Source organism: Hyla sarda, chromosome 2 (assembly GCF_029499605.1).
Source record: "Hyla sarda isolate aHylSar1 chromosome 2, aHylSar1.hap1, whole genome shotgun sequence".
Lineage (NCBI taxonomy): Eukaryota > Metazoa > Chordata > Amphibia > Anura > Hylidae > Hyla > Hyla sarda.
Window position 1 is genome coordinate 145,878,817 of NC_079190.1, and position 26,448 is coordinate 145,905,264.

A 26,448-nucleotide genomic window follows, 5' to 3' on the forward strand; every position below is an offset into this window, starting at 1 on the left:
GTGGCACTTTTAAAACTCCCAGCAACTCCATAGCCCACTGCTAAAGCAAGCAGTGTACTGCAATGCCAGAAGTGCTGTGCAAATCTGGGGGTCTGCTAGGAATATTGTAGACGGCAGTATGCTGGGAGTTTTTAAAGTGTTTTCTGCCACCACACAACTTTGTAGTTAGACTTGAACCCCTTAAGGACCAAGGACATACCGGTACATCCTGAGTCCTTTCCCTTTCTATAACGCGGGGCCACGACGTGGCCCTGCGTCATAGTGGGTCGGGCCCGGCCGGAACCCGTGGCTAATGATCGCTGTGCCGCGCGCTATTAACCCACTCAAAGTTGAACGCCACATCTAAAGTGAAAGTAAATCACTGCCGGTTAGCTCAGGGAGCTGTTCGGGATGATCAGAACTAAAATGGTACCACTAAAAACTTCAGATCACGGCGCAAAAAATGAACCCTCATAGCGCCCTGAACACAGAAAAATACAAAAGTTATAGGGGTCAGAAGATGACCATTTTAAACGTATACATTTTCCTGCATATATTCATGATTTTTTATCTGAAGTGATACAAAATCAAACCTATACAAGTAGGGTATCATTTTAACCGTATGGACCTACAGAATAAAGGTAAGGTGTAATTTTTGCTGAATAATGTACTGCGTAAAAACGGAAGACCCCAAAACTCACAAAATAGTGTTTTTTCATCAATTTTGTCGCACATTGATTTTTTTTTTCCCGCTTCACCGTAGATTTTTGGGTAAAATGACTGTCATTACATAGTAGAATCAGGGTATGTTCACACTGAGGAATTGGAGAGTAATTCTGCTTGCTTTTTCCTCTCCAATTCATTCAACAGTGAAAATCCCCATAGAGCTCTGCAGAATTTCTGCCCCTCAGTTCACACTGAGGAATTTCCTCAAGCAGAATTCTGACGAGGAAGTCTGTTCCTCTTGAAGAAAGAACATGTTCTTTCTTTCAGGCGGAAGCAGCTTCTTACTCCCATAGAGATCAATGTAAATTTTTTTTTTTTCAGTCAGAATCATTTCCACGCGGAATTGGCGCGAATTGGCGTGGAATTTCCGCATGGAAAAAAAAAAAAAACGATATATATTATACTCTTCTTCTCCTCCGCTTGAAATTTTGATTTCCCCGTGTGGAATTCCGCGCGAAATCTCTGAGTTCTTGTGGAAAAGTAACAATATTTTGAGGCAGAAAATTTCTGCTTGATTTCCGCCCCAATTCCTCAGAGTGAACATACCATTAGTGACGTAAAAAATAAGCCATCGTATAGCATTTTAGGTGAAAATTTTAAAGAGTTATGATTTTTTAAAGTTAAGGAGGAAAAATTGAAAATGAAAAAGCCCGGGTCCTTAAGGGGTTAAGGGGTACTCCGGTGGAAAACATATATATTGTAATCAACTGGTGCCTGAAAGTTAAACAGATTTGTAAATGACTTCTATATAAAAAATCTTTACCCTTACAGTACTTTTTAGCAGCTTAATACTACAGAGGAAATTCTGTTCTTTTTGAATTTCTTTTTTGTCTTGTCCACAGTGCTCTCTGCTGACACCTGATGCCTTTTTCAGGAACTGTCCATAGCAGGAGAAAATCCCCTCTGCAAACCTATGCTGCTCTGGACAGTTCCTGACACGGACAGAGGTGTCAGCAGAGAGCACTGTGGACAAGACAAAAAAGAAATTCAAAAAGAAAAGAATTTCCTCTGTAGTATACAGCTGCTTAAAATTACTGGAAGGGTAAAGATTTTTTAATAGAAGTCATTTACAAATCTGTTTAACTTTCTTGCACCAGTTGATTTAAAAAAAAAAAATGTTTTCCTCCGGAGTACCGCTTTTTAAGCACACAAGGTGTAAATGTATGGCCCTGCATTAAATAACTTTGTGCACATCACTGTACATTTCCAGCACGGCTATAAAGTGAGCACAAGAACTGCGCTCTCTTAATAGCAGTTGAGTTCAAAGCCAGGGACTCGCTGATAATGGCATGCTGATGTTCGCCATTACTGCTATAAATACAGTGATCAATGCAGATGCCAGAAAATAGAGATGCCTGTGGGTTTGGGTGGGCTCATTAGACCCACTCAATGTGATTATGGGGGTTCAATAAGTGCAAGTTGTCAAAGGAGGTCTTTTACTATCCTGCAGCGTGCAGTATGGCCAATCTTCTTGTGCTGCATGCATACTCATAAGATCACCCATGGCAGTGATCAGTACTAGGATATTACATAGTCTCGGACAGTACTTGGCAAACTAATAATTGTTATTAATAGTCCCCTATGAGGACTGAAAAAGTGTTTAAATAAATATAAAATAGTTTTTAGAAAATACATAAAAACTTACCCCTAATCAAAATCACCCCCTATTTCCCTCCCAAAAAAAGTAAAAAAAAATAAATAAAAAATATCTTGTATTAGCATTTGCAGAAATATCTGAACCGTTAAAATATTATGTTTATGATCCCACACGATGAATGGCGTAAACGTTAAAAAAAATTCCAACCGCCAGAATTGCTGATATTTGGTCAAATCATGTGTCAAAACAAAATTAACAACATTGTCTTTTGTTTTCTATATTCCCTCTGAAAAAATATTTTTGCCTTACTCTCTATTTTATGGTAAAGGTGTTGTTACAAAATACAATTGCCCCCGCAAAAAACAAGCTACTGAATGGCTCAGTGGATGGAAAAATAAGAGTGAAGTCTCTTTAAATGTCGAGGAGGAAAACCTAAAACCCAAAAATGAAAAATGACTGTGTCCTTAAGAAATTTTTTAAGACCTCAGTTGAGGCATTCAACAGTGTAGGGTTTGCAGAAATCCATGCAAGATTCTATTCAGATGTAGGAAATGGGTTTTGATTTGTAGAAACATCTGCAGCACCCGGCACAGGCACTCTGCTCATTACAAGAGGCTCATCCACATGGTACAGTCAAATTGAGTTGTTTGGGTTTTTCTTTTTTGCTGTGGTTTGCCAAAATCTTTGAGAAGACCACCAGAAATGCCATTGAAAAATGTTCTTCTTGGTATGTAGCCTTCTCAAAGAAGATGGGTAGTATGATAAAGTTATGGTCTTCTGAAAGAGGGGAATCAATATTAGTGTCCGCTTAACGCATACAGCTCTGCCTGTTAGGGTCTATTCACATGGCGGAATTTCAGAATGTTGAATGGGAGTGTGGAATCCCATAGAAGTCAATGGGCTTAAATTTGAGGCGGAATTCCACAAGCGGAAGTTCCACCGTGTGAATAGACCCTTTAGTGATTTCAAAGGTAGCGTGTTTCTTCTTTTACTATTCCGCTAAGGTAGTTGAAGAAACGAGAACCCTGAGTAGGCTGATCTGGAAGACTTTTTTTGTTGTTGAATGTAGAGTGTATAGGGAACACATGGGAGGAAGCTTGACTACAGGCAGCATAGTTTGTTTGTTACCATGGATATACAGTGTGTCTGCATAGGAGCTATAGAATTGCTTATCTTTTTATGAAACCTGCTTTGTAGCAATTTAAAAAAAATGGTTGTGATTGTGGACAACTTTTTAAGAACGGATAACTGAGTGCTTAGATACAGAGCAGAAACACAGTAATGGGGAAAGTCTTTAGTCATTATTTTGCCCTATTGGCACTGGCACACAGAGTAATAATTCCATATTTGTTGATAAAACTCAACTTTTTAGAGTTCACAGGCGATCACACAGGAGCATGGTGTTTTATTACAGAGGGATTTAGAGAAGTTTTCGGTTGGCCAGAATTGTTAAGCTAGAAAGCAGGCCCTAATATAACTAAAAGAAACATATTGGCCATAATGAAAGCTATAGTTTTATATAGATACATACAGTGGTCCCTCAAGTTACAATATTAATTGGTTCCAGAATGACCATTGTATGTTGAAACCATTGTATGTTGAGACCAGAACTCTATGGAAACCTGGTAATTGGTTCTAAAGCCCCAAAATGTCATCCAAAAATAGGAAAAAGTGAGAATTAAAGAAAAATAAGTAGATAATTAATATAGATAAAGCAAGTTCTTACATATAAAAGTAAGAAAGATCTGCTGGGAGCTGTAAATCACTGTCTATTTCAGTGTTTCCCAAGCAGGGAGCCTCGAGCTGTTGCAAAACTACAACTCCCAGCATGCCCGGACAGCCTTTGGCTGTCCGGGCATGCTGGGAGTTGTAGTTTTGCAACAGCTGGAGGCACCCTGCTTGGGAAACACTGGTCTATGTAGAGGACAGGAGCTTCTACAGGGTCCTGTACAGTACACAATGTCCTAAAAAAGTAACATGGAGTCGCCCTCACCTGGTGTCCAAAGGAGCAGCTAACCCTGGTACAGGTAAAGTGTACAGAACATGTAATACCTCCCTGTACTGTAGGGGGCGCTACCAGACATCAGTCAGTGCATACGCCTCAGTAATACAGATGTTTTACCAGTAAATTGCCCATTCTGATTGGTCAGTTCTTCTGGCCATTGACATGTTTCACAGTACTGGACTGTCTGTACATTGTATGTTGAGTCTGGTTTCAACTTACAATGGTCCAGAAAAGACCACTGTATGTTGAAACTATTGTATGTTGAGGCGATTATAAGTTGAGGGATCACTGTAGTTAGACATCATGCTCAATACTCTGTACAGTCTGGGTAGCAGTTTATAAGTAAGACCTTGTAAACCTTGGAAAGGGTGAAGAGCAGGGATTAAGAGAATTAGTGTATCTATGGGGAATATTTATCAAAAGTTGTGCAAAGGAAAAGTTGACCAGTTAACAAAAGCCCTTTTAAAAATCTAACAAGCGATCTGATTGGTTGCTATGGACAGCTGGTCAACTTTTGATAGATTTACCCCGATGTGTGTGAAATGTCACCTGAGGAATCATCTGATTACCTTTTAATAGATTTACACAATCCATCCAATGACTATTTTATATTTACCCTAATAACACAGCATTTTATACATTTAAACAGAAGTATTTCATCACCAACAGATATGTCTTCTTTTTGATCTGTTTCAAGAAGCTTTTCCCAGTGTAAAAGTCTTAGCGATCAGCTGAGTTGTAGCAAAAAACATTTAACTTTTCTTTGTAATTTACTGTTCCACTCAAGTCCTACTTGGAAAGTTTAAGTGTGGGGTCTCACGTGCCGTATTTTGCTGCCTATTTTCTGCAGCTGATTTTGCTCCCCATTGACTTCTATGGGAAGGAAAATATGCAGCAGCAGATTACAGGATGTGTGACTATACCCCAGGGTGCTCCTGAATACATTGTGGTGCTGGAGATCTGGTTTAGCTGTCTGCAAAGCTAATTTGAACAGAGCATGGTGAATACTTGTCAATTTTATTCCATGGCTACAAGTATGGTAGTGTGGTAGGGCCTTAGAGTATCAACTCTTTAACCCTGCAGGCTTGCTAACTTGTTTTAGGGTAGGGTCACAGTAGCATCCAAAGAGCTACTGCAGAGTGACTCCGGGTAGCTCTGCCTGAGTTTGTGACTGAAATTCGCCACTCACACAGCAGAGCAGGGAGCTCACTCTGCCGTCAAATACGCTGCGGGTACGTGACAGGGACAGCAAAGACCGGCTCTTTAGTGTAGATCTTACTTAAATCATCCCCTATACATGTGAGTTATTGTAAGATTTCTTCAGCAGTGAAGCCTAAAAGTAAATGATATAAAAAAACAACAGATTTTTCTTGGTTTTTCCAGGCTTTATGTGTCCCCTTCTAAGAAGCAAACACTGTTTGAGTCTACTCTTAGTCCACTGAAATGGTGTAGGCAAGTTCTGGATCATCCAAGTCCTGAAATAGAAGCAGCAAAGAGATCACTTTGCTTCCGACTGGAACAAGGTAATCAATATAATATTGACGTCTGCTATTTTTGACTCTTCGCCCTTCTATGAATGTCTTTTATGCATTTTGCAAATCGGATAATTCTCTCACGGAATGTCTCACGTGATCATAGAATTGATGGGAAAAAAACTCCACAATATGTTGTGAGGCCTGGGAGCGCCTTAGCATATCAATACTTCCAGTCAATCTGTGCATTGCCCTCTAAATACTTATACGGTGTTATGGTAACCATGGGGGGGCTTTACTGGCAGTGTGCTCAGAGATACAGAACTGGGGACAAGTGATGTCACCTTTGATGGTGATGGATCTTATGACTTTGAACTCACACACAGACACTCAGTTGTCTAGGGAACATAGAAAGGTCAGTATGTCTTTTACTGTGAGGGTTCTCTTATTTATTTTGTTCAGTTTGACAATATCAACACAATTACCTTAATTCATAAGCTGTTAAGCAGGACAGGCATGGTTAACTTTGGTATCAGGGAGCTTTATATGGAAACCTTTAAAGCACAAAAATGTACATATGGTAGTTACTGTCAGCCATGATGTCTCGTATCATTTGTCCACACAGACGATTCCACAATAGAAGTAAAATACTGTAAATGCCACCTTATACACAACAATGAGAAAAGCTGCACAGGTTGTGCTATGCAAAGGGTAAAATCTACAGCAAGATCTTCATGGAGCACATGCATCTACTACAGTCACTTTTCAATGTGCATTTAAAGCAAGTTCATAATGTAACTTCTCATCTGTTAGTCCACATTGCATTATGATGAATATATAATTATTCTTTTTTTATTTTTTTTTTGTTTGCCTATGAACTGTTTGCCTATGAACCCCCCATCCCCACAGGCACACACTACCTCATGCCTCCCCCCAAATCCCTCATGCCTCCCCCCCTTACACACACACAATGACTCCAGCCTTTTAACATAATTTTTTGGTAATCACAATGTGCCCAATATATATATATATATATATATATATATATATATATATATATATATATTATAAAAAAAAATAGTATACACACATATTTTATGATGGCAGCATTTGTCTGTTTCCTCAAAGATTTTTTTCTCTGATGGCTGCCACTGAAATGATGTATAGCAAAGGAAACAAAACTAGGGCTTGTAATGTCCTGTACCCGTGGCGAGGATATGTTTCATTAGATTAATGTTACATTTCCTCTTTCACAGCCATGTTAGGACATTTATCTAAAACTAACACATTTACATTCCAAAATCTCTTTGAGTACTGTGGAAAGAGACTAAATGCATTTTAATGAGAGTACGCAAACCTCCCACCACTATGGCTAGTGATATATTGAACACCAGATATGAAAAAAATATTAGCAGAATGCATCAGTTAATGTGTCTATTCAGCTGTATAGATCAGATATGTCATCAATAGATCATCAATAGATTATGTCATTTGGGACCCAGTTAAACATTGAATTATAATCCCCCTGTAATGTAAGGCAAAGGACACCTGGACAAGCTAAATCAGAAATGAGAAAGGTAAAAAACATATCTCTAGTTTATTGTACAGGCTGTTAATATTGGATGTCAATATAATAGAAAAAGAGTTGCAGCACTGCACCACAAATGTATTTTTATTTTCCCCTGGTCCTGCTTTGGGACTTTACTGTGCACTGGACACTGCAGCCAATCACTAGCCTGAGTGGTCGCACTCACTTGCTGTTGCCTGTGCAGTCCCTAGTGGTAGGACCAAGAGCAAGTGGAGATGTGAGTATGGGTTGGAAGACTCCTTTAGGCTAAGTTTCCACTTGGCCTTTTTCCTGGCAGTTTTTTGAAAACTGCTACTGCAGTTTTTGAGCCAAAGCCAGAAGTGTATTCAAAAGGAATAGGACATATAAAGGAAAGACTTGCACTTCTCCTCCCTTATGGATCCATTTCTGAGTTGGGCTCAAAAGCTGCAGTGGCAGATATCCAAAAACTGCCTGAAAAAAAACCCAAGTGGAAACTTAGCCTTAAAGGGGTAGTCCAGTGGTGAAAAACATATCCCCTATCCTAAGGATAGGGGATAAGTTTGAGATCACGAGGAGTCCGATTGCTGCCCCCCCCCCCGGGATCTCCTGTACGGGGGCCAGGCTCTCCGGCCAGATAGCGGGTGTCGACCACCGCACGAAGCGGCGGCCGACACGCCGCCTCAATACATCGCTATGGCAGAGCCGGAGATTGCCAAAGGCAGTGCCATAGTTGTATATAGAGATCTCAAAAGTTTTGACTGGTTGGGCTCTGGAAGTTCAGACCCCCACCAATCATTAGAACAAGCTAGTAGAAGCACAGGACTGAGTGCAGCCCTCCCTGGCTTGCTGTTTCTGGAGGAGGGGGTTGAAAACCCAGACGCAAACCAATCAAAATTTTTTACATGTCTCCGTTTTTTTTTTCACTTTTGTTCCATTTTGGCAATTGGTGGAATTACAAAATAAACACTCCAGAGAATTACCCATAGTTCTTACCTCAGTTGACTTTAATAATATTTATCATGGTTTTATAATGATACATGTCAAAGCAAGCTACTTTATTTATTTGTTTAGCAATGAACTTATTTACATACTCCTTCTGGGAAGTAGGATTAATAGCACTTCTCACCCTGCTCTCTTATATGAAAGTTCCATTGTATCCCAGTATGCCATTAAAGAGGGTAGTATGGGGAAGCCCATATTAATTCTCTGCACTTTGTATGTATGCACTGTAAATGCTAAACATTATGTATAAAGATAAAGGCTCCTAATCTGGAGCATGCTTACTTGTATGCAGCAAGCACAACTGAACTGCACATAATAGTCTAAATGATTCATTAAGCATGACTGAGAGATGCTGGTACCATTTCATGGAAAGATGTGATGCAGTACATTTATGTGTTGGGAGGGGGAGTATTCTGTGATCGCTTCACTGGTTTGTGTGAGAAATTGCTTGCCTTTCCCGATTCACCTGAATAGTTTGGTGCTTCCTTAATCACGCCAATCTTGTTTCTGTCTCACTTGAGACCCTGTGAGGTTTATAACAATTTTCTGGAGTCATGGTTGAGTTTCTCTCTGAATTCTGGATGATGGGATACAGCCAATGCGGCTTTTATCATTACATTTTTATCCTTATCCTCCAGAACATTTTTTTGAAAAGACATTTGTTAAAATTAAGTAACTAGCCCCTGCTTTATGGGGGAAAAAAAAGGTTTTGGCATCATATTATTTTTCAGAACACTAAGTACCAGCTTGGCAGTGACTGTCACGATGCCGGCTGGCAGGTAGTGGATCCTCTGTGCCAGAGAGGGATTGGCGTGGACCGTGCTAGTGGATCGGTTCTAAGTCACTACTGGTTTTCACCAGAGCCCGCCGCAAAGCGGGATGGTCTTGCTGCGGCGGTAGTGACCAGGTCGTATCCACTAGCAACGGCTCAACCTCTCTGACTGCTGAAGATAGGCGCGGTACAAGGGAGTAGACAGAAGCAAGGTCGGACGTAGCAGAAGGTCGGGGCAGGCAGCAAGGATCGTAGTCGGGGCAACGGCAGGAGGTCTGGAACACAGGCTAGGAACACACAAGGAAACGCTTTCACTGGCACAATGGCAACAAGATCCGGCGAGGGAGTGAAGGGGAAGTGAGGTATAAATAGGGAGTGCACAGGTGAACACACTAATTGGAACCACTGCGCCAATCAGCGGCGCAGTGGCCCTTTAAATCGCAGAGACCCGGCGCGCGCGCGCCCTAGGGAGCGGGGCCGCGCGCGCCGGGACAGGACAGACGGAGAGCGAGTCAGGTACGGGAGCCGGGATGCGCATCGCGAGCGGGCGCTACCCGCATTGCGAATCGCATCCCGGCTGGAGACGGTATCGCAGCGAACCGGGTCAGTGGAGCTGCCCGGAGCGCTGCGGTAGCGAGAGAGAAGCGAGCGCTCCGGGGAGGAGCGGGGACCCGGAGCGCTCGGCGTAACAGTACCCCCCCCCCTTGGGTCTCCCCCTCTTCTTAGAGCCTGAGAACCTGAGGAGCAGACTTTTGTCTAGGATGTTGTCCTCAGGTTCCCAGGATCTCTCTTCAGGTCCACAGCCCTCCCAATCCACCAAAAAGAACTTTTTTCCTCTAACCGTCTTGGAGGCCAGTATCTCTTTCACTGAGAAGACGTCAGAAGAACCGGAGACAGGAGTGGGAGAAACTAATTTGGGAGAGAAACGGTTGATGATGAGTGGTTTAAGAAGAGAGACATGAAAGGCATTAGGAATACGGAGAGAAGGAGGAAGAAGAAGTTTGTAAGAGACAGGATTAATTTGGCACAAGACTTTGAAGGGACCAAGATAGCGTGGACCCAGTTTGTAACTGGGGACACGAAAGCGGACATATTTAGCGGAGAGCCATACCTTGTCTCCGGGAGCAAAAATGGGGGGAGCTCTTCTTTTCTTATCGGCAAACTTTTTCATGCGAGATGAAGCCTGTAAAAGAGAAACTTGGGTCTCTTTCCATATGGTGGAAAGATCACGAGTCACTTCATCTACCGCGGGCAAACCAGAGGGCAAGGGAGTAGGGAGGGGGGGAAGAGGGTGACGGCCGTACACCACGAAAAATGGGGATTTGGAGGAAGATTCAGAGACTCTAAAGTTATACGAGAATTCGGCCCATGGTAGAAGATCTGCCCAATCATCCTGGCGGGAGGAAACAAAATGTCGTAAATAATCACCCAAGACCTGGTTAATTCTTTCTACTTGTCCATTGGATTGAGGATGATATGCAGAAGAAAAGTTTAATTTAATCTTGAGTTGTTTACAGAGAGCCCTCCAGAATTTTGACACGAATTGGACGCCTCTATCCGAGACTATTTGTGTGGGCAACCCGTGAAGACGAAAAATGTGTACAAAAAATTGTTTAGCCAACTGAGGCGCTGAAGGAAGACCAGGAAGAGGGATGAAATGTGCCATCTTGGAGAATCGATCAACGACCACCCAAACAACAGTGTTGCCACGGGATGGGGGTAGGTCTGTAATAAAATCCATACCAATCAGAGACCAAGGCTGTTCGGGGACAGGCAGAGGATGAAGAAAACCAGCGGGCTTCTGGCGAGGAGTCTTATCCCGAGCACAGACAGTGCAGGCTCGCACAAAGTCCACGACATCCGTCTCCAGAGTCGGCCACCAATAGAAGCGAGAGATGAGTTGCACAGATTTCTTGATGCCTGTATGACCTGCGAGATGGGAGGAGTGACCCCATTTGAGGATTCCGAGGCGTTGGCGTGGAGAGACGAAGGTCTTTCCTGGAGGAGTTTGCCTGATGGAGGCTGGAGAAGTGGAGATCAGGCAGTCAGGAGGAATGATGTGTTGCGGAGAGAGTTCAACTTCCGAGGCATCCGAGGAACGAGAGAGAGCATCGGCCCTAATGTTCTTATCGGCAGGCCGAAAGTGAATTTCAAAATTAAATCGGGCAAAGAACAGAGACCACCTGGCCTGGCGAGGATTCAGCCGTTGGGCAGACTGGAGATAGGAGAGGTTCTTGTGATCGGTGTAAATAATAACTGGAAATCTTGATCCCTCCAGCAGATGCCTCCATTCCTCAAGTGCTAATTTAATGGCTAGAAGCTCTCGATCCCCGATGGAGTAGTTCCTCTCCGCCGGAGAGAAGGTCCTAGAAAAAAAACCACAAGTAACAGCATGCCCGGAAGAATTTTTTTGTAGAAGGACCGCTCCAGCTCCTACAGAGGAGGCATCAACCTCCAATAGGAAGGGTTTAGATGGGTCAGGTCTGGAGAGCACAGGAGCCGAAGAAAAGGCAGACTTGAGCCGTTTAAAGGCGTCTTCCGCTTGAGGAGGCCAAGACTTGGGATTGGCATTTTTTTTGGTTAAAGCCACGATAGGGGCCACAACGGTAGAAAAATGTGGAATAAATTGCCTGTAATAATTGGCGAACCCCAAAAAACTTTGGATAGCACGGAGTCCGGAGGGGCGTGGCCAATCTAAGACGGCAGAGAGTTTGTCTGGATCCATTTGTAGTCCCTGGCCAGAGACCAAGTATCCTAGGAAAGGAAGAGATTGGCATTCAAACAGACATTTCTCTATCTTGGCATAAAGTTGATTGTCACGAAGTCTCTGAAGAACCATACGGACATGCTGGCGGTGTTCTTCTAGATTGGCAGAAAAAATCAGGATATCGTCCAGATATACAACAACACAGGAGTATAAGAGATCACGAAAAATTTCATTAACAAAGTCTTGGAAGACGGCAGGGGCGTTGCACAGGCCAAAGGGCATGACCAGATACTCAGTGTCCATCTCTAGTGTTAAATGCCGTTTTCCATTCATCCCCCTCTCTGATGCGGATGAGATTATAAGCACCTCTTAAGTCCAGTTTGGTAAAGATGTGGGCACCTTGGAGGCGATCAAAGAGTTCAGAGATGAGGGGTAGAGGGTAGAGGTTCTTTATCGTGATTTTATTAAGACCGCGGTAGTCAATGCAAGGGCGTAGAGAGCCATCTATTTTGGACACAAAGAAAAATCAGGCTCCGGCAGGAGAGGAGGATTTACGGATAAAGCCTTTTTTAAAATTTTCCTGGATGTACTCCGACATAGCAAGAGTCTCTGGGGCGGACAGAGGATAGATTCTGCCCCGGGGTGGAGTAGTGCCCGGGAGGAGGTCAATAGGACAATCATAAGGCCTGTGAGGAGGTAGAGTCTCAGCTTGTTTTTTGCAAAAAACATCCGCAAAGTCCATATAGGCCTTAGGGAGACCGGTTACAGGGGGAACCACAGAGTCACGGCAAGGGGTACTGGGAACCGGTTTTAGGCAGTCCTTGAAACAAGAGGGCCCCCAACTCTTGATCTCCCCAGTGGACCAATCCAGGGTTGGGGAATGGAGTTGAAGCCAGGGTAGTCCAACGAGGATTTCGGAAGTGCAATTGGGGAGGACCAAAAATTCAATCTTCTCGTGATGAGGTCCGATGCACATTAGAAGGGGCTCCGTGCGGAAACGTATGGTACAATCCAATCTTTCATTGTTTACACAATTGATGTAGAGGGGTCTGGCGAGACTGGTCACTGGGATGTTGAACCTGTTGACGAGAGAGGCCAAAATAAAATTTCCTGCAGATCCGGAATCCAAGAAGGCCATAGTAGAGAAGGAGAAGGCAGAGGCAGATATCCGCACAGGCACAGTAAGACGTGGAGAAGCAGAGTAGACATCAAGGACTGTCTCACCTTTGTGCGGAGTCAGCGTACGTCTTTCCAGGCGGGGAGGACGGATAGGACAATCCTTCAGGAAGTGTTCGGTACTGGCACAGTACAGACAGAGATTCTCCATGCGGCGTCGTGTCCTCTCTTGAGGTGTCAGGCGAGACCGGTCGACCTGCATAGCCTCCACGGCGGGAGGCACAGAAACGGATTGCAGGGGACCAGAGGAGAGAGGAGCCGGGGAGAAAAAACGTCTTGTGCGAACAAAGTCCATATCCTGGCGGAGCTCCTGACGCCTTTCGGAAAAACGCATGTCAATGCGAGTGGCAAGATGGATGAGTTCATGTAGGTTAGCAGGGATTTCTCGTGCGGCCAGAACATCTTTAATGTTGCTGGATAGGCCTTTTTTAAAGGTCGCGCAGAGGGCCTCATTATTCCAGGATAATTCTGAAGCAAGAGTACGGAATTGTACGGCGTACTCGCCAACGGAAGAATTACCCTGGACCAGGTTCAACAGGGCAGTCTCAGCAGAAGAGGCTCGGGCAGGTTCCTCAAAGACACTTCGAATTTCTGAGAAGAAGGAGTGTATAGAGGCAGTGACTGGTCCGACATCATCTCCAAGTGCAGGGAACATTGGGAAAGAAAGCCACGGCAGAATTTAGAGTCCCCATCAAATTTATCCGGCAAGGATAGTCGTAGACCAGAAGCGGCCACTCGCTGCGGAGGAGGTGCAGGAGCTGGCGGAGGAGATGATTGCTGAAGCTGTGGTAGTAGCTGCTGTAGCATCACGGTCAGTTGAGACAGCTGTTGGCCTTGTTGCGCTATCTGTTGTGACTGCTGGGCGACCACCGTGGTGAGGTCGGCGACAACTGGCAGAGGAACTTCAGCGGGATCCATGGCCGGATCTACTGTCACGATGCCGGCTGGCAGGTAGTGGATCCTCTGTGCCAGAGAGGGATTGGCGTGGACCGTGCTAGTGGATCGGTTCTAAGTGACTACTGGTTTTCACCAGAGCCCGCCGCAAAGCGGGATGGTCTTGCTGCGGCGGTAGTGACCAGGTCGTATCCACTAGCAACGGCTCAACCTCTCTGACTGCTGAAGATAGGCGCGGTACAAGGGAGTAGACAGAAGCAAGGTCGGACGTAGCAGAAGGTCGGGGCAGGCAGCAAGGATCGTAGTCGGGGCAACGGCAGGAGGTCTGGAACACAGGCTAGGAACACACAAGGAAACGCTTTCACTGGCACAATGGCAACAAGATCCGGCGAGGGAGTGAAGGGGAAGTGAGGTATAAATAGGGAGTGCACAGGTGAACACACTAATTGGAACCACTGCGCCAATCAGCGGCGCAGTGGCCCTTTAAATCGCAGAGACCCGGCGCGCGCGCGCCCTAGGGAGCGGGGCCGCGCGCGCCGGGACAGGACAGACGGAGAGCGAGTCAGGTACGGGAGCCGGGATGCGCATCGCGAGCGGGCGCTACCCGCATCGCGAATCGCATCCCGGCTGGAGACGGTATCGCAGCGCACCGGGTCAGTGGAGCTGCCCGGAGCGCTGCGGTAGCGAGAGAGAAGCGAGCGCTCCGGGGAGGAGCGGGGACCCGGAGCGCTCGGCGTAACAGTGACTTTTCTGCAGTTACTTGTGATAAATAGACACTAGAGAAGTGGTCTCCAACCTGCGGACCTCCAGATGTTGCAAAACTACAACTCCCAGCATGCCCGGACAGCCGTTGGCTGTCCGGGCATGCTGGGAGTTGTAGTTTTGCAACATCTGGAGGTCCGCAGGTTGGAGACCACTGCACTAGAGAAATCACTTCATTGCACACTTACGATGCCATAATATAATATATTTAGGGAATTTATTCAGGGAATAAGCTGTAAACACTATAGAATTGTAGCAGTCTGTGTGGATGCTGCATTCACAAAATACTGACTACTGCAAGTGGTGTTTATGTTTTAGCTGAAATTCCCAACAAGCCTATATAGTGTCAGTGCTGGATTGCTATTGTTCACAAAGAGAAAAGTTCCTACAAAGGAATTGGCTAATTGACCAGGTTAGAGCTGTAATACTTCAGGTGCTATGGGACCGCATCCTCAGATTTGTAATACATAAAATGCTGCGGGGCTCCCTCCTCAGAACTGTATTATGAAAGGTGTTTGGATGCTACCACATAGCTCTGACAAATATATTGTTAGTGACTGTCTGCAAGCATGGCATAGTCCCTCAAAGACTATGAACTTCGAAACAGATCTGCTGTCCTTGGATAATGACTGATGTGGAGGGTCCTTTCACAGAAGGAAAGTAAGAGCAACCTCTTAAAATTGATAAAAGGCCCTGATGACTTCACTGCTCTCTTCTATAAATTGTTTAACAGCATATCCCCATCTTGCCCATTCCCCAAATAGTCCCTAATGGCGCATGTGGTGGTTCTGACCAAACCAAACAAAGACCCCACTGTATGCAGTAGTGGGTGTGTGCAAAATAGGGAGGCAAGGGACAATAACCTCTGCACAATCTTACTTTATTGCCCATGGGGCTAAGGGTATTCCATTTTGTTTATTATTGGTTGGTGCAGAAAAGGCATTTGACGTGGTGTACTGGCACTTTTCTCTTTTTTTTAAAGAAGGCCAAGCCTTGGTTTAGTTGACATGATTATGGCCTTATACATCACCTCCTGTGCTTGGGTGTGCACAAAATTGTGCTGATGTCCAGTGGATATCTGTGGGGAGGAGCAGCCACAAGCTTGTTCTATATGCAGACGGCTAAGTGCTATATGTCGCCCTTCCACACACGTTCCTTCCTCTCCAGGAGCTTGAGACATTTGTTTGCTTGAGCAACTTTAAAGTGAACCTGTCCAAATGGAGTACCTGAATGCTTTTTTGGCACCCCGAGATCTGGCTATGCTTCAGAGGAATTTCATTCAATTGAAGAAAGGTTAGTATTGCCTATATAGACATTCAAAAACGTTTTGTACGGCAGTGTTTCCAAAACGGAGCCTCCAGCTGTTGAAAAACAACAATTCCCAGTATTGCCAGACCGCCCCTGACTGTCAAGGCATGCTGGGAGTTTTGCAACAGCTGGAGACAGCCTGTTTGGGAAACACTGCCGTAGGGTATTTTGGTGGCAGATGCAAATCCCCAAAATAGGCCTTCAAATGCGCATGGCGCTCTCACTTTGGAGCCCTGTCGTATTTCAAGGCAACAGTTTAGGGCCACATATGGGGTATTTCCGGACTTAAGAGAAATTGCACTACAAATTTTGGGGGGCTTTTTCTCCTTTTACCCCCTTATGAAAAGGTAAAGTTGCGGTCTACACCAGCATGTTAGTGTAAACATTATTTTTTTGTTTACACTAACATGCTGGTGTTGCCCCATACTTCCAATTTTCACAAGCGGTAAAAGGAAAAAATTACTGAAAGGATTAAGATTTTTTTTAATAGAAGTAATTTACAAATTTGTTTATCTTTCTGGCATCAGTTCATTTAAAATGCTCGGGTCCTTAACCTGTTAAGGACCCATGTCGTACCGGTACGTCATGGGACCCTGGTAGTTAAGGACCCATGACGTACATGTACATCCGTGGGAATTTCAGTCCCCGCCGCGCGCAACGGGCAGGGACCGGACCGGGGTGACTGCTGATATCGATCAGCATGCACCCTGTGCAAATGCCCAGGGGGGGGGGTCATCAGAAGAATTCACACCGGCGATTTGCGCTACTCCGGGTCATACGGGTCTATGGTGACCCGGAAAATAAGGGGGATGGGGTTTGTCCAAGACACCCATGGTTTAGCAATATTATTGATTTCTGCAGGGCTATTTGAGTTTTTGATAATTTTTGGCAACATACTACCTGGCTTATTTCATTCAATGTATTTTTTGGGGCTTGAGAAATAAGCTTTTTGTTGATTATTTTTTATTTTTTTTTCAAATTCATTGCTTCTTGACTGTTTTCCAGGGAATCATAATTTACCTATGGATCTTGCGCAAACTGAATTTCCTTCTGCTCAATCCCCTCTAATAACTCCTTTTCTTTACTACTGAATTGCCTTTTCTTAATATTAATATCTTTAAATAGGAGCCCACACAGAAAGGTCTTCAAACTATCCCATACCATTAATATACTAGTGGAGGAATACCGTATTTATCGGGGTATACCACGCACCGGCCTATAACACGCACCCTCATTTTACCACGGATATTTGGGTAAAAAAAGGTTTTTACCCAAATATCCATGAAAAAATGAGGGTGCGTGTGTGCGCGTGTATACCCCGATATACCCCCAGGAAAGGCAGGGGGAGAGAGGCCGTCGCTGCCCGCTTCTCTCCCCCTGCCTTTCCTGGGGTCTAGAGCGCTGCTGTCGGCCCTTTTTAACCCTGGTTATTGGCGCCGCTGCCCGTTCTGTCCCCCTGACTATCGGTGCCGGCGCCGATAGCCAGGGAGAGAGAAGCGGCGCCGACAGCCAGGGGGAGAGAAGGGGCAGCGGCACCCATTGCCGGCGCCGCTGCCCCGTTGCCTCCCCCCATCCCCGGTGGCATAATTACCTGAGTCCGGTCCGCGCTGCTCCAGGCCTCCGTCGTGCGTCCCCAGCGTCGTTGCTATGCACGGCGCGGCGCTCTGACGTCATGCGCCGCGCCGTTCAGCGCATAGCAATGACGCCGGGGACGCACGACGGAGGCCTGGAGCAGCGGAGCAGCGCGGACCGGACTCAGGTAATTATGCCACCGGGGAGGCAACGGGGCAGCGGCGCCGGCAATGGGTGCCGCTGCCCCTTCTCTCCCCCTGGCTGTCGGCGCCGCTTCTCTCTCCCTGGCTATCGGCGCCAGCACCGATAGTCAGGGGGACAGAACGGGCAGCGGCGCCGATAACCAGGGGGTGAAAAGGGCCGACAGCAGCGCTCTAGACCCCAGGAAAGGCAGGAGGAGAGAAGCGGGCAGCGACAGCCTCTCTCCCCCTGCCTTTCCTGGGGGTGTATCGGCGCATAACACGCACACAGACTTTAGGCTAAAAATTTTAGCCTAAAAAGTGCGTGTTATACGCCGATAAATACGGTAATTAAATTCCCAAAAGTCTTGTATTTGAGTTTTAACCCATTAAGGATGCAGGGTTTTTCCATTTTTTGCGTTTTCATCTTTTCCTCATCACCTTCTAAAAATCATAACGCTTTCAATTTTGCACCTACAATTCCAAATTATAGCTTATTTTTTGCGCCACCAATTCTACTTTGCAGTGACAATAGTCCTTTTACCAAAATATCCACGGCGAAGCGGAAAAAAAATTATTTGTGCAACAAAATTGAAGAAAAAAAATGCCATTTTGTAACTTTTGGGGGCTTCCGTTTCTGCACAGTGCATTGTTTGGTAAAAATGACATCTTATCTTTATTCTTTAGGTCCACATGGTTAAAATGATACCCTACTTATATAGGTTTGTATTACTTAAAAAAAAAAAAAAATCATAACTACATGCAGGAAAATTTATACGCTTAAAATTGTCATCTTCTGACCCCTATAACTATTTTATTTTTCTGTGTGCAGGCTGGTATGAGGGCTAATTTTTTGCGCCGTGATCTGAAGTTTTTATAGGTACAATTTTATATTGATCTGACATTTTGATCGCTTTTTACAAATTTTTTCATGATATGAAAAGTGACCAAAATACACTATACACTGGATTTTTTTTTGCATGTACGCGATTGACTGTGCGGTTTAATTATTGATATATTTTTATAGTTTGGACATTTCCATACCCGGTGATACCACATTTGTTATATTTTTATTTTCGTTATTTTTTTTAAATGGGGGAAAAAGGGGGGTGATTCAAACTTCTATTAGGGAAGATGTTTAAATAATCTTTATTAACTTTTTTTTTTGCCCTTTTTTTTTTTGCAGTGTTATAGCCCCCCTGGTGGCTATTTCACTGCACATACCAATCTCATACACAGATCACTGCCATGCATAAACATGGCAAAGATCAGTGTAATCGGTGGTCAATTGCTCAAGCCTGTATTTCAGGCTTGGAGCAATCAATCGCCGATCGAACGCTACGGAGGCAGGTGAGGGGATCTCAGCTCGCGTTGCAGCTGATCAGGATATCGCGATTTCACCGCGATGGGCCCGATCAGCCCAACTGAGCTGCCGGGAAGCTTTTACTTTCATTTTAGATGCGGCGATCAACTTTGAACGCTGCGTCTAAAGGGTTAATAGCGTGCGGCACACTATTATCCCAGGGTTCCGGCTGTCATTAGCCGCCGGGACCAACCCAGTATGATGCGGGGTCATGGCATGACCTCATGTTTTATACCAGGACCAGGCGCAGGGCGTACAGGTACGCCCTGCGTGCTTAAGAGGTTAATTAAGGCCCTCCTGTCTAATATCGATAGCCAATGGGAATTATTTGCGAAATTACGGGGTCTACCCGATGCAGGCCCATCCAAATCAATTTCAGTAACCACTAAACAATGGTCTGAGACTGTCTTAGGGTGATATTTGATTTTCCTCACCTTCCTCGTTCATTTTCTATTTCCCAAAACCAAGTGTATCCTTGAAATGGTCTGGTATGATGCAAAATAGTATAGTATACATACAATGTAGGATTAAGCTACCGCCAGATATCATATACCATACCATACCATACGAGACATTTCGGGATCTACCTGTGTGCTTTGTACCTCCCACTCCTTTCCTATCTCTCACTTCAGTCAGAACACAATTAAAGTCACCCCATATAAGCAGTGGTAGAAATTCCTTTCCCTTCAAGAGTTCAGTCAACAACCATAAGTTGTATAGAGAATGGGGGGGTATAAAAGAAGGTCAGGACAAGTTCTTGGTTTTTAATTTTGCAATGAATAAAAATAAACTGACCCCTTTGGTCGATCTCCTTTCCCATTATAGTGAATGCATTTGAGTTGTGCACATATAAAGAAATGCCTGAAGCAAAACGTGAATAGTGTGAATGTAAGATCACCTTTGCACATCTTCTCTGTAATTTATATTGATGCTCTATTGTTACATGTGATTTTAGTATGCAAATGGTTGCTGGAAGAAAGTACAATTAAAGACATCCATTCTCTTACCTCCATCCTGTAGACTGTTAACTTTTAGGTTGGAGTTATCTTCACACCACTTCTCAGCACTTATCACAACGAACCAATTACTCAACTTCAACTTAATAATGCAGTTTACAATGTATTGCCTACTTAAATTTAGTTTACTATGCCACAAGAATAAACCAACTAGGTCACACCACAGGCTTCATGGAAGTCATTTTCATGCTACATGCTTTTCACCAACTCTCTCAGGCAGCTCTCTAACTCAATCCCTCTTCATCATAGTAGTAGTAGTAGTAGTAGCCTTCCCCAAGGTTTCAGTCAAGCATCTGCCATCCTACATTAGCTCCGTCATGGGCCTATGTCTCTTAATGCCCCTGCAGACTCCCCTTTAAACTCTCCCATACCTGTACTAATAAAGGGAACCAGCCGCAATACCCCAGAAGCAGGCCACACTGCTTCCTTCTTCCTGCAAGCAACTTCCTTCTTTGGCTAGACTGCAGTAACCCACTACACTAAAACAATTCCCCTAGCTCAGTTTACCGTCCACTTATGACTTTGCTGGCCTTGCATGGTGGCAGCAAAGTTAATGGCTCATGCTGTGGGTCACTAAAAGAATGCGCCAGGCAAACAAGAGTACAGTGTTTCTGCAAATCCTGTGTTACCCTGTTGAGCTCCAGCCCACTGCCTCTTCTGCAATGGATAAGCCACTTGGCCCCAGTCAACCAGCACTCCTTTGGCACACAAGCTCATACCATCCTACAGCCCTAAACATACACCATACTGCAGACCATTTACATGTAAATTTGACTTCACACTGACCCCTTCCACTGTTGGCCACTTGGAGCATGAACATGTGTTATGTTAAAGCGCAACTGTCATGAAATCTGGGTGCTATAACCTACACACAGCCTTTGTACTGTGTGTAGGTGGTGGGTATAGCAATGTTTTTACCTAATATTTGCAGGTTTTCATGACCTCCAAAAAAATGTTTTTGATCAAAGCCACTGACGGTCGGATAGGTGTGGCTCGAGGCCCACCCCCTGTATGTCAGCGCTGGAACCACTGTGTGATTGACTCACAGGTTCTAGCGCATGCGCCCTTCAGCTAATCTAACGTGCGCGCCGCCGCGTGTCATCCAGCAAGCGCTCACTCCCCCAGCAAGCGCTTGCTCCTGCCGCCGCCTCCCTCCGCAGTGCTTGCTGAATGACACAGCGTCGCGCACGTTAGATTAGCTGAAGATTCACTGGGACCTGTGTGTCAATCATACAGCAGTCCCAGCGCTGACATACAGGGGGTGGGCATGGCGGCAACGGGGCATCGCGTACCTCGCGCCACGCCTATCTGACAGTCAGTGGCTTTGATCAAAAGCATTTTTTGGGGTCATGAAAGCCTGCAACTATTAGGTAAAAACATTGCTATACCCACCATCTGCACACAGTACAAAGGCTGTGTGCAGGTTATTGCACCCAGATTTCATGACAGGTGCACTTTAAAGGAGATGTCCGGCGCGGACTTTTCCCATTCCATCCTGCTCGGGCTTCAAAAAAAGAGAAAACAAACTTTCACTTACCTTCCTACGTTCCCCCGGAGATCTGCAACAGCTGATCGGTCGGCTGGGTTGTCTACTTCCTACTTCCCTTAGCACGGTGCGTCACACGGTGCATCAGCCCATCACCGGCCGAGGTGGGACATCGCTGGGGCAGGTGATAGGCTGAAGTGCCGTGTGACGTACCGGGCTAAGGGAAGTAGGTAGTAGACAGCGCGGCCAACCGATCAACTGTTATGGAGCTCCGGGGGAACGTAGGAAGGTAAGTGAACGTTTTTCTCTTTTTTTTTTTTTTTGCAGCCCGGGAAGGATGGGATAGGAAAAAAAAAACGCACCGGACATCTCCTTTAACTCCTTCTGTCTCCTCCAAGCCACAGTACTTACATTCAATGTTTTCCAGAGGCCAAACTGATGTTGGCACCTTCTACTTTAGCTAGATGTACCCCAGCCCACAAATCCAGCAATAAAAGCCAAAGGTATACACCCATTATGTAATACCACAGCAAAAGACAACACATATATCCACATTACATTTATATGACATACAACAGGCATTAATAATAAAGCAAAGAACAAGGTTTTTTTCTTCTTCACCAGCTAAGCAGCTCCTCGGACATTCAATAATCGTCATCTGTCTTTTAGGTATAGAGAATATGTTTCACTTATTACATCTCTGCTTAGATGTATAATATAGGCTTCTAATTTTTACATGTTTGCACAATACATATATGTATTCTATATATCAGTGTTTTTAAATCCGTGTGCCTTCAGCTGTTGCAAAACTATAGCTCCCAGGATGCCCGTACTATCATCAACAACAGCTGGAAGCACACTCTTTGCGAAACACTGCTATGTATAGTTTTTAACAAGCATGATGCCAGTTTATGATCATGAACATACATAGGCTATTGTTTCAACTCCTTGTTATTGTGTCGATTCATAAATGATGTTTGGGTAGGGCTGTGCTGTGTGAATTTATGTTGATAGAAAAATACTGATATAGCAGTTTTTTGGCACACATTCAAGTTTCATGCATAGCTACTGGAAGTGGTGGTGTTTTGTTTTTTTGGGGAGGAGTAGCAACCAGTATCAGATGCAAATAATTGGTGGTGATCTTCTTGGCATATTCCAAGGTCATATGTCTGTCCTTCTCACATCAGTAACCTCCAGGGGATGAAATTTAAGAACTTCAGTATAAGCCACTTAGTGATCTGTACTTACTCTTTATGTAAAATCCTACAACACATGTTAATCTGTATTCCTTTTGGTATATAGCCTTTATCATTGTAAAGATAATTGGGGGTAACAGTTGTAACTAATGTTAGGAAATAATTATTTTATAATGTAACGCTTCAGATATTATTTTTGTGGATGGGTGATGGGAAATGTAAAAATAAGTGGTTTTAAGTGGATTTACACACAGCAATTTTTCTTATGTTTCACTTTAGCCATTGTTAGCCAAATCCAGGAGTGGCCAAAATCCTAAAAAACAAAAAGCTAGCATCTAGTAATTATTATAAGGCTATCCTCCACATAAGATAGGGCCAGGGACTATTCATAGGATTCAGATTATTTGGCAGATGGGCCAAATGGTTCTTATCTGCCGACACATTCTATATTTCTATGACTTGTATAATGTTTCTTGTTTTGGTTTTTTTCTGTCCTTTTTTTTTTTTTTTTTTTTTTAATTTACTCAGAAAAGCTGCTGCCAGCTGTGAGCTACAAATAAATAGGGAACAATTACATGTATTATAAAGATAACTTTTTTTGTCATGTTTTTTCCTTAATAATTCTTTATTTACAAATATGAAACATTAGTATATCACAGAAACAGTCCCCGCGCAGAGGGAGATCAGTGAAACTGGGAACAAGATCATGACAATATGCGGTGGGGGAACCAAAAGGCCCATGCCAAGAGAACTACAGTAAAATAACATAACCTAGTACAATTAGCAGCAATAAAACAAGTGGAAATCAAGAAACAGATAAACAAAACTAATGAGGGAGAGGAGGAGCAGGAAAATGTGGAAAAAGGGAGGGAGTAGCGAAACAAGGACAACACAAAACAGACACACAGACTAGGAAGAACAACCAACAGGACATCCGAAAAATGCTGCAAACTATAGGTGTGGTGTGTTTTTATTCAGGCAGCTTTTGGAGTTTTGCTCTTATAGTCCCCCAATTATTTTTATTTTTTTCTGTATATAAACACACATCGTGAAATGTATGTGGTATTTTTTTTTCTGTGGTTTTATGAAAGGACTTTTTTTACATGACCTATAAAAAATGCATTAAATGAGTAAAACACTAAAAAAAACTAATAATAAAGTATGTGAAGGAGGGCTTATTTTTCTAATCCTAACTGTGTATTTCAATTCATGCCTACCATGACACAATAACAATGATGGTCTTGTCTTACAAAGAAAAATTGTACAGTCATTTTACTGAGGATCCTTTAATTGCAATTGAAATGTTGTTTCACACAAAAATTGCAAATGTTTAGAACCATCTTTGGAATGGTGTTTTAACAGTGGAGGAGGCAATCGGAAAAATTAGATAGAGTTCCAATATGTGTTTCTAGTTAAGGGCTACCCACACCCAAAACAGGTTTCACTGTTGTCAACCCCAATCCTCAATCTTCTGTAGGCAGCCTGACCTCACATGCACAGTTTGCAGCACATTTATAGCATTTCTCTGTACCTGAACAAAGGAAATGTGACATAATACAGTTTACAAAGCAGTATAACCTTTGCCAGCGTTTATGCAAGCATATTGTATTAAAGGGGTATTCCAGGCAAAAACTTTTTTATATATATCAACCGGCTCCAGAAAGTTAAACAGATTTGTAAATTACTTCTATTAAAAAAATATTAATCCTTTCAGTACTTATGAGCTTCTGAAGTTAAGGTTATTCTTTTCTGTCTAAGTCCTCTCTGATGACACCTGTCTCGGGAAACGCCCAGTTTAGAAGCAAATCCTCATAGCAAACCTCTTCTAAACTGGGCGTTTCCCGAGACAGGTGTCATCAGAGAGCACTTAGACAGAAAAGAACAACTTTAGCTTCAGAAGCTCAGAAGTACTGAAAGGATTTAGATTTTTTTAATAGAAGTCATTTACAAATCTGTTTAACTTTCTGGAGCCGGTTGATATATATAAAAAAGTTTTTGCCTGGAATACCCCTTTTAATTTTTTTTTTTTTACATTTAGCACATGTACAGTACATGACTAGCTAAATATCTTATCTTTGTATTGTGTTGACCAACTGTATCGGACCCATATTGCAGCCAGTTTACTAAAACAATTACTATTATCTCAAGGTGATGGGGTTTTTTGTTCAATCTGATCCATGTCATATTGCTTTACAATAAGTACTAATCAGTGATTTTTGTTCCTTTTACATTTAGCTGGTCGCTGGAGGAGTCTCTTTTCTACTCCCGTTTCCTCTTTCCCATATAGTCCAGTTGCGAGACTCACTCCATTTTGCAACGGCTTAAATTCTCCCAGCATCCTTAAAACCCCAACTAAAGCAATACTAACACCAGAAAAGACAGGTAAACCTGCAACTTATTCTTTTTATTTTTGTATAAAAAATGTTGTGGGTTTTCGTTATCTTCAGTAAATAAGTTTTAAATTTTTTTTTTTTTTTTCTAATTTGTGATGGTTTCTGTGCTTTTTAGTTTTTACATCTCTATTTTTTCCCCCATTGTAATTTTCTTAGTTTTTTCATCACAGCTTAAGTCGCTGATGCTGGTTTTAAAGTTAAACATTTTACTAAATGTCTTAAAGCTCTATCCTTCAAACCCTAATTGATATTACAGGAAAAATAAAACATGAAGATGCAATTACTTGAAAGAATTTCAGGTTCTACCAAGTATGTGTTATCTGTCTAACTTTCAGCTATTTTGATAAAACTAATACACTTAAAGTAGCTGAAATGTGTATATGTGCTTCAAATACATAGTAAATTACCAAAATGCGTAGCTCCTTTCTGGTTATAGGCTGGTTCTTCTATGTATGGCACCCTGGGAGAAAATGGAATGACCAAGGTTAAAGTGAATTTTTTTTAATGAAAGTATATTTTAAAAAGTATATTTATTACTACTTAACCGCAATAATACACAGTAGCTACACATTTTTTTTTTAAATTAAATAATAATAACTCTTTATATATAGAGCACATAGATTCCGCAGCGCTGTACACTAAAACTGGTCCCTGTCCCCATTGAAGCTCACAATCTAAACCTATCAGTAGGTTTTTGAAGTATAGGAGGAAACCGGAGTACCCAGAGGAAACCCACACAAATGCAGAGAGAACATACAAACTCTTTGCAGATGTTGTCCTTGGTGGGATATGAACCCGGGATCCCAGCGCTGCAAGGCAACAGTGCTAACTAGTGAGCCACTGTCCTGCCCAGATTACGGTTATCCGCCATTGTATGACTTGGAAACGATTGTTTCCGAGTACGTCAGTGTGAAAAATGGAAAAAGAAATTTGAAATATTTTGTTTACCAATGAAACAGTCTTTCTGCTAACTGTTGTACAGGTCAAAATTTATATTTAAAGTGTTTTCTTAACAAGAAATACCATGGCTATGTCAGAATTTGATATTGAGGAAGGACTCTGTTCTTAAGATCTGATGTTAAGTTATGTTTATACCATGTTTAAAGGGGTACTCTGCCCATAGACATCTTATCCCCTATGCAAATAATAGGGGATAAGATGTCTGATCGTGGAGGGTCTGGCCGTTGGGACACCCTTGCGATCTCTGGCCTGGCACATCAGCGTTCTGAATATTTATGTTAAGAATGCCAGCTGTGCTAGGCTGCGGGCAGCTGTGATCGTCACGCCCCCTCCA

The 26,448-nt window shown here is 43.4% G+C and overlaps 1 protein-coding gene across 2 annotated transcripts in view; it reads left to right on the top strand.

The window, feature by feature from the left end:
* The window catches only part of SLAIN1 (SLAIN motif family member 1), a 95,435-nt gene that overhangs the window by 9,933 nt on the left and 59,054 nt on the right, over positions 1-26,448 (top strand). The window contains exons 2-3 of one of the 2 annotated variants that reach the window (XM_056555568.1): positions 5,691-5,830; positions 24,997-25,143. In XM_056555568.1, the coding sequence (XP_056411543.1) occupies positions 5,691-5,830; positions 24,997-25,143 (287 nt within the window). The remainder of the gene's footprint in view (positions 1-5,690; positions 5,831-24,996; positions 25,144-26,448) is intronic. The other variant, XM_056555569.1, reaches the window with a different exon arrangement.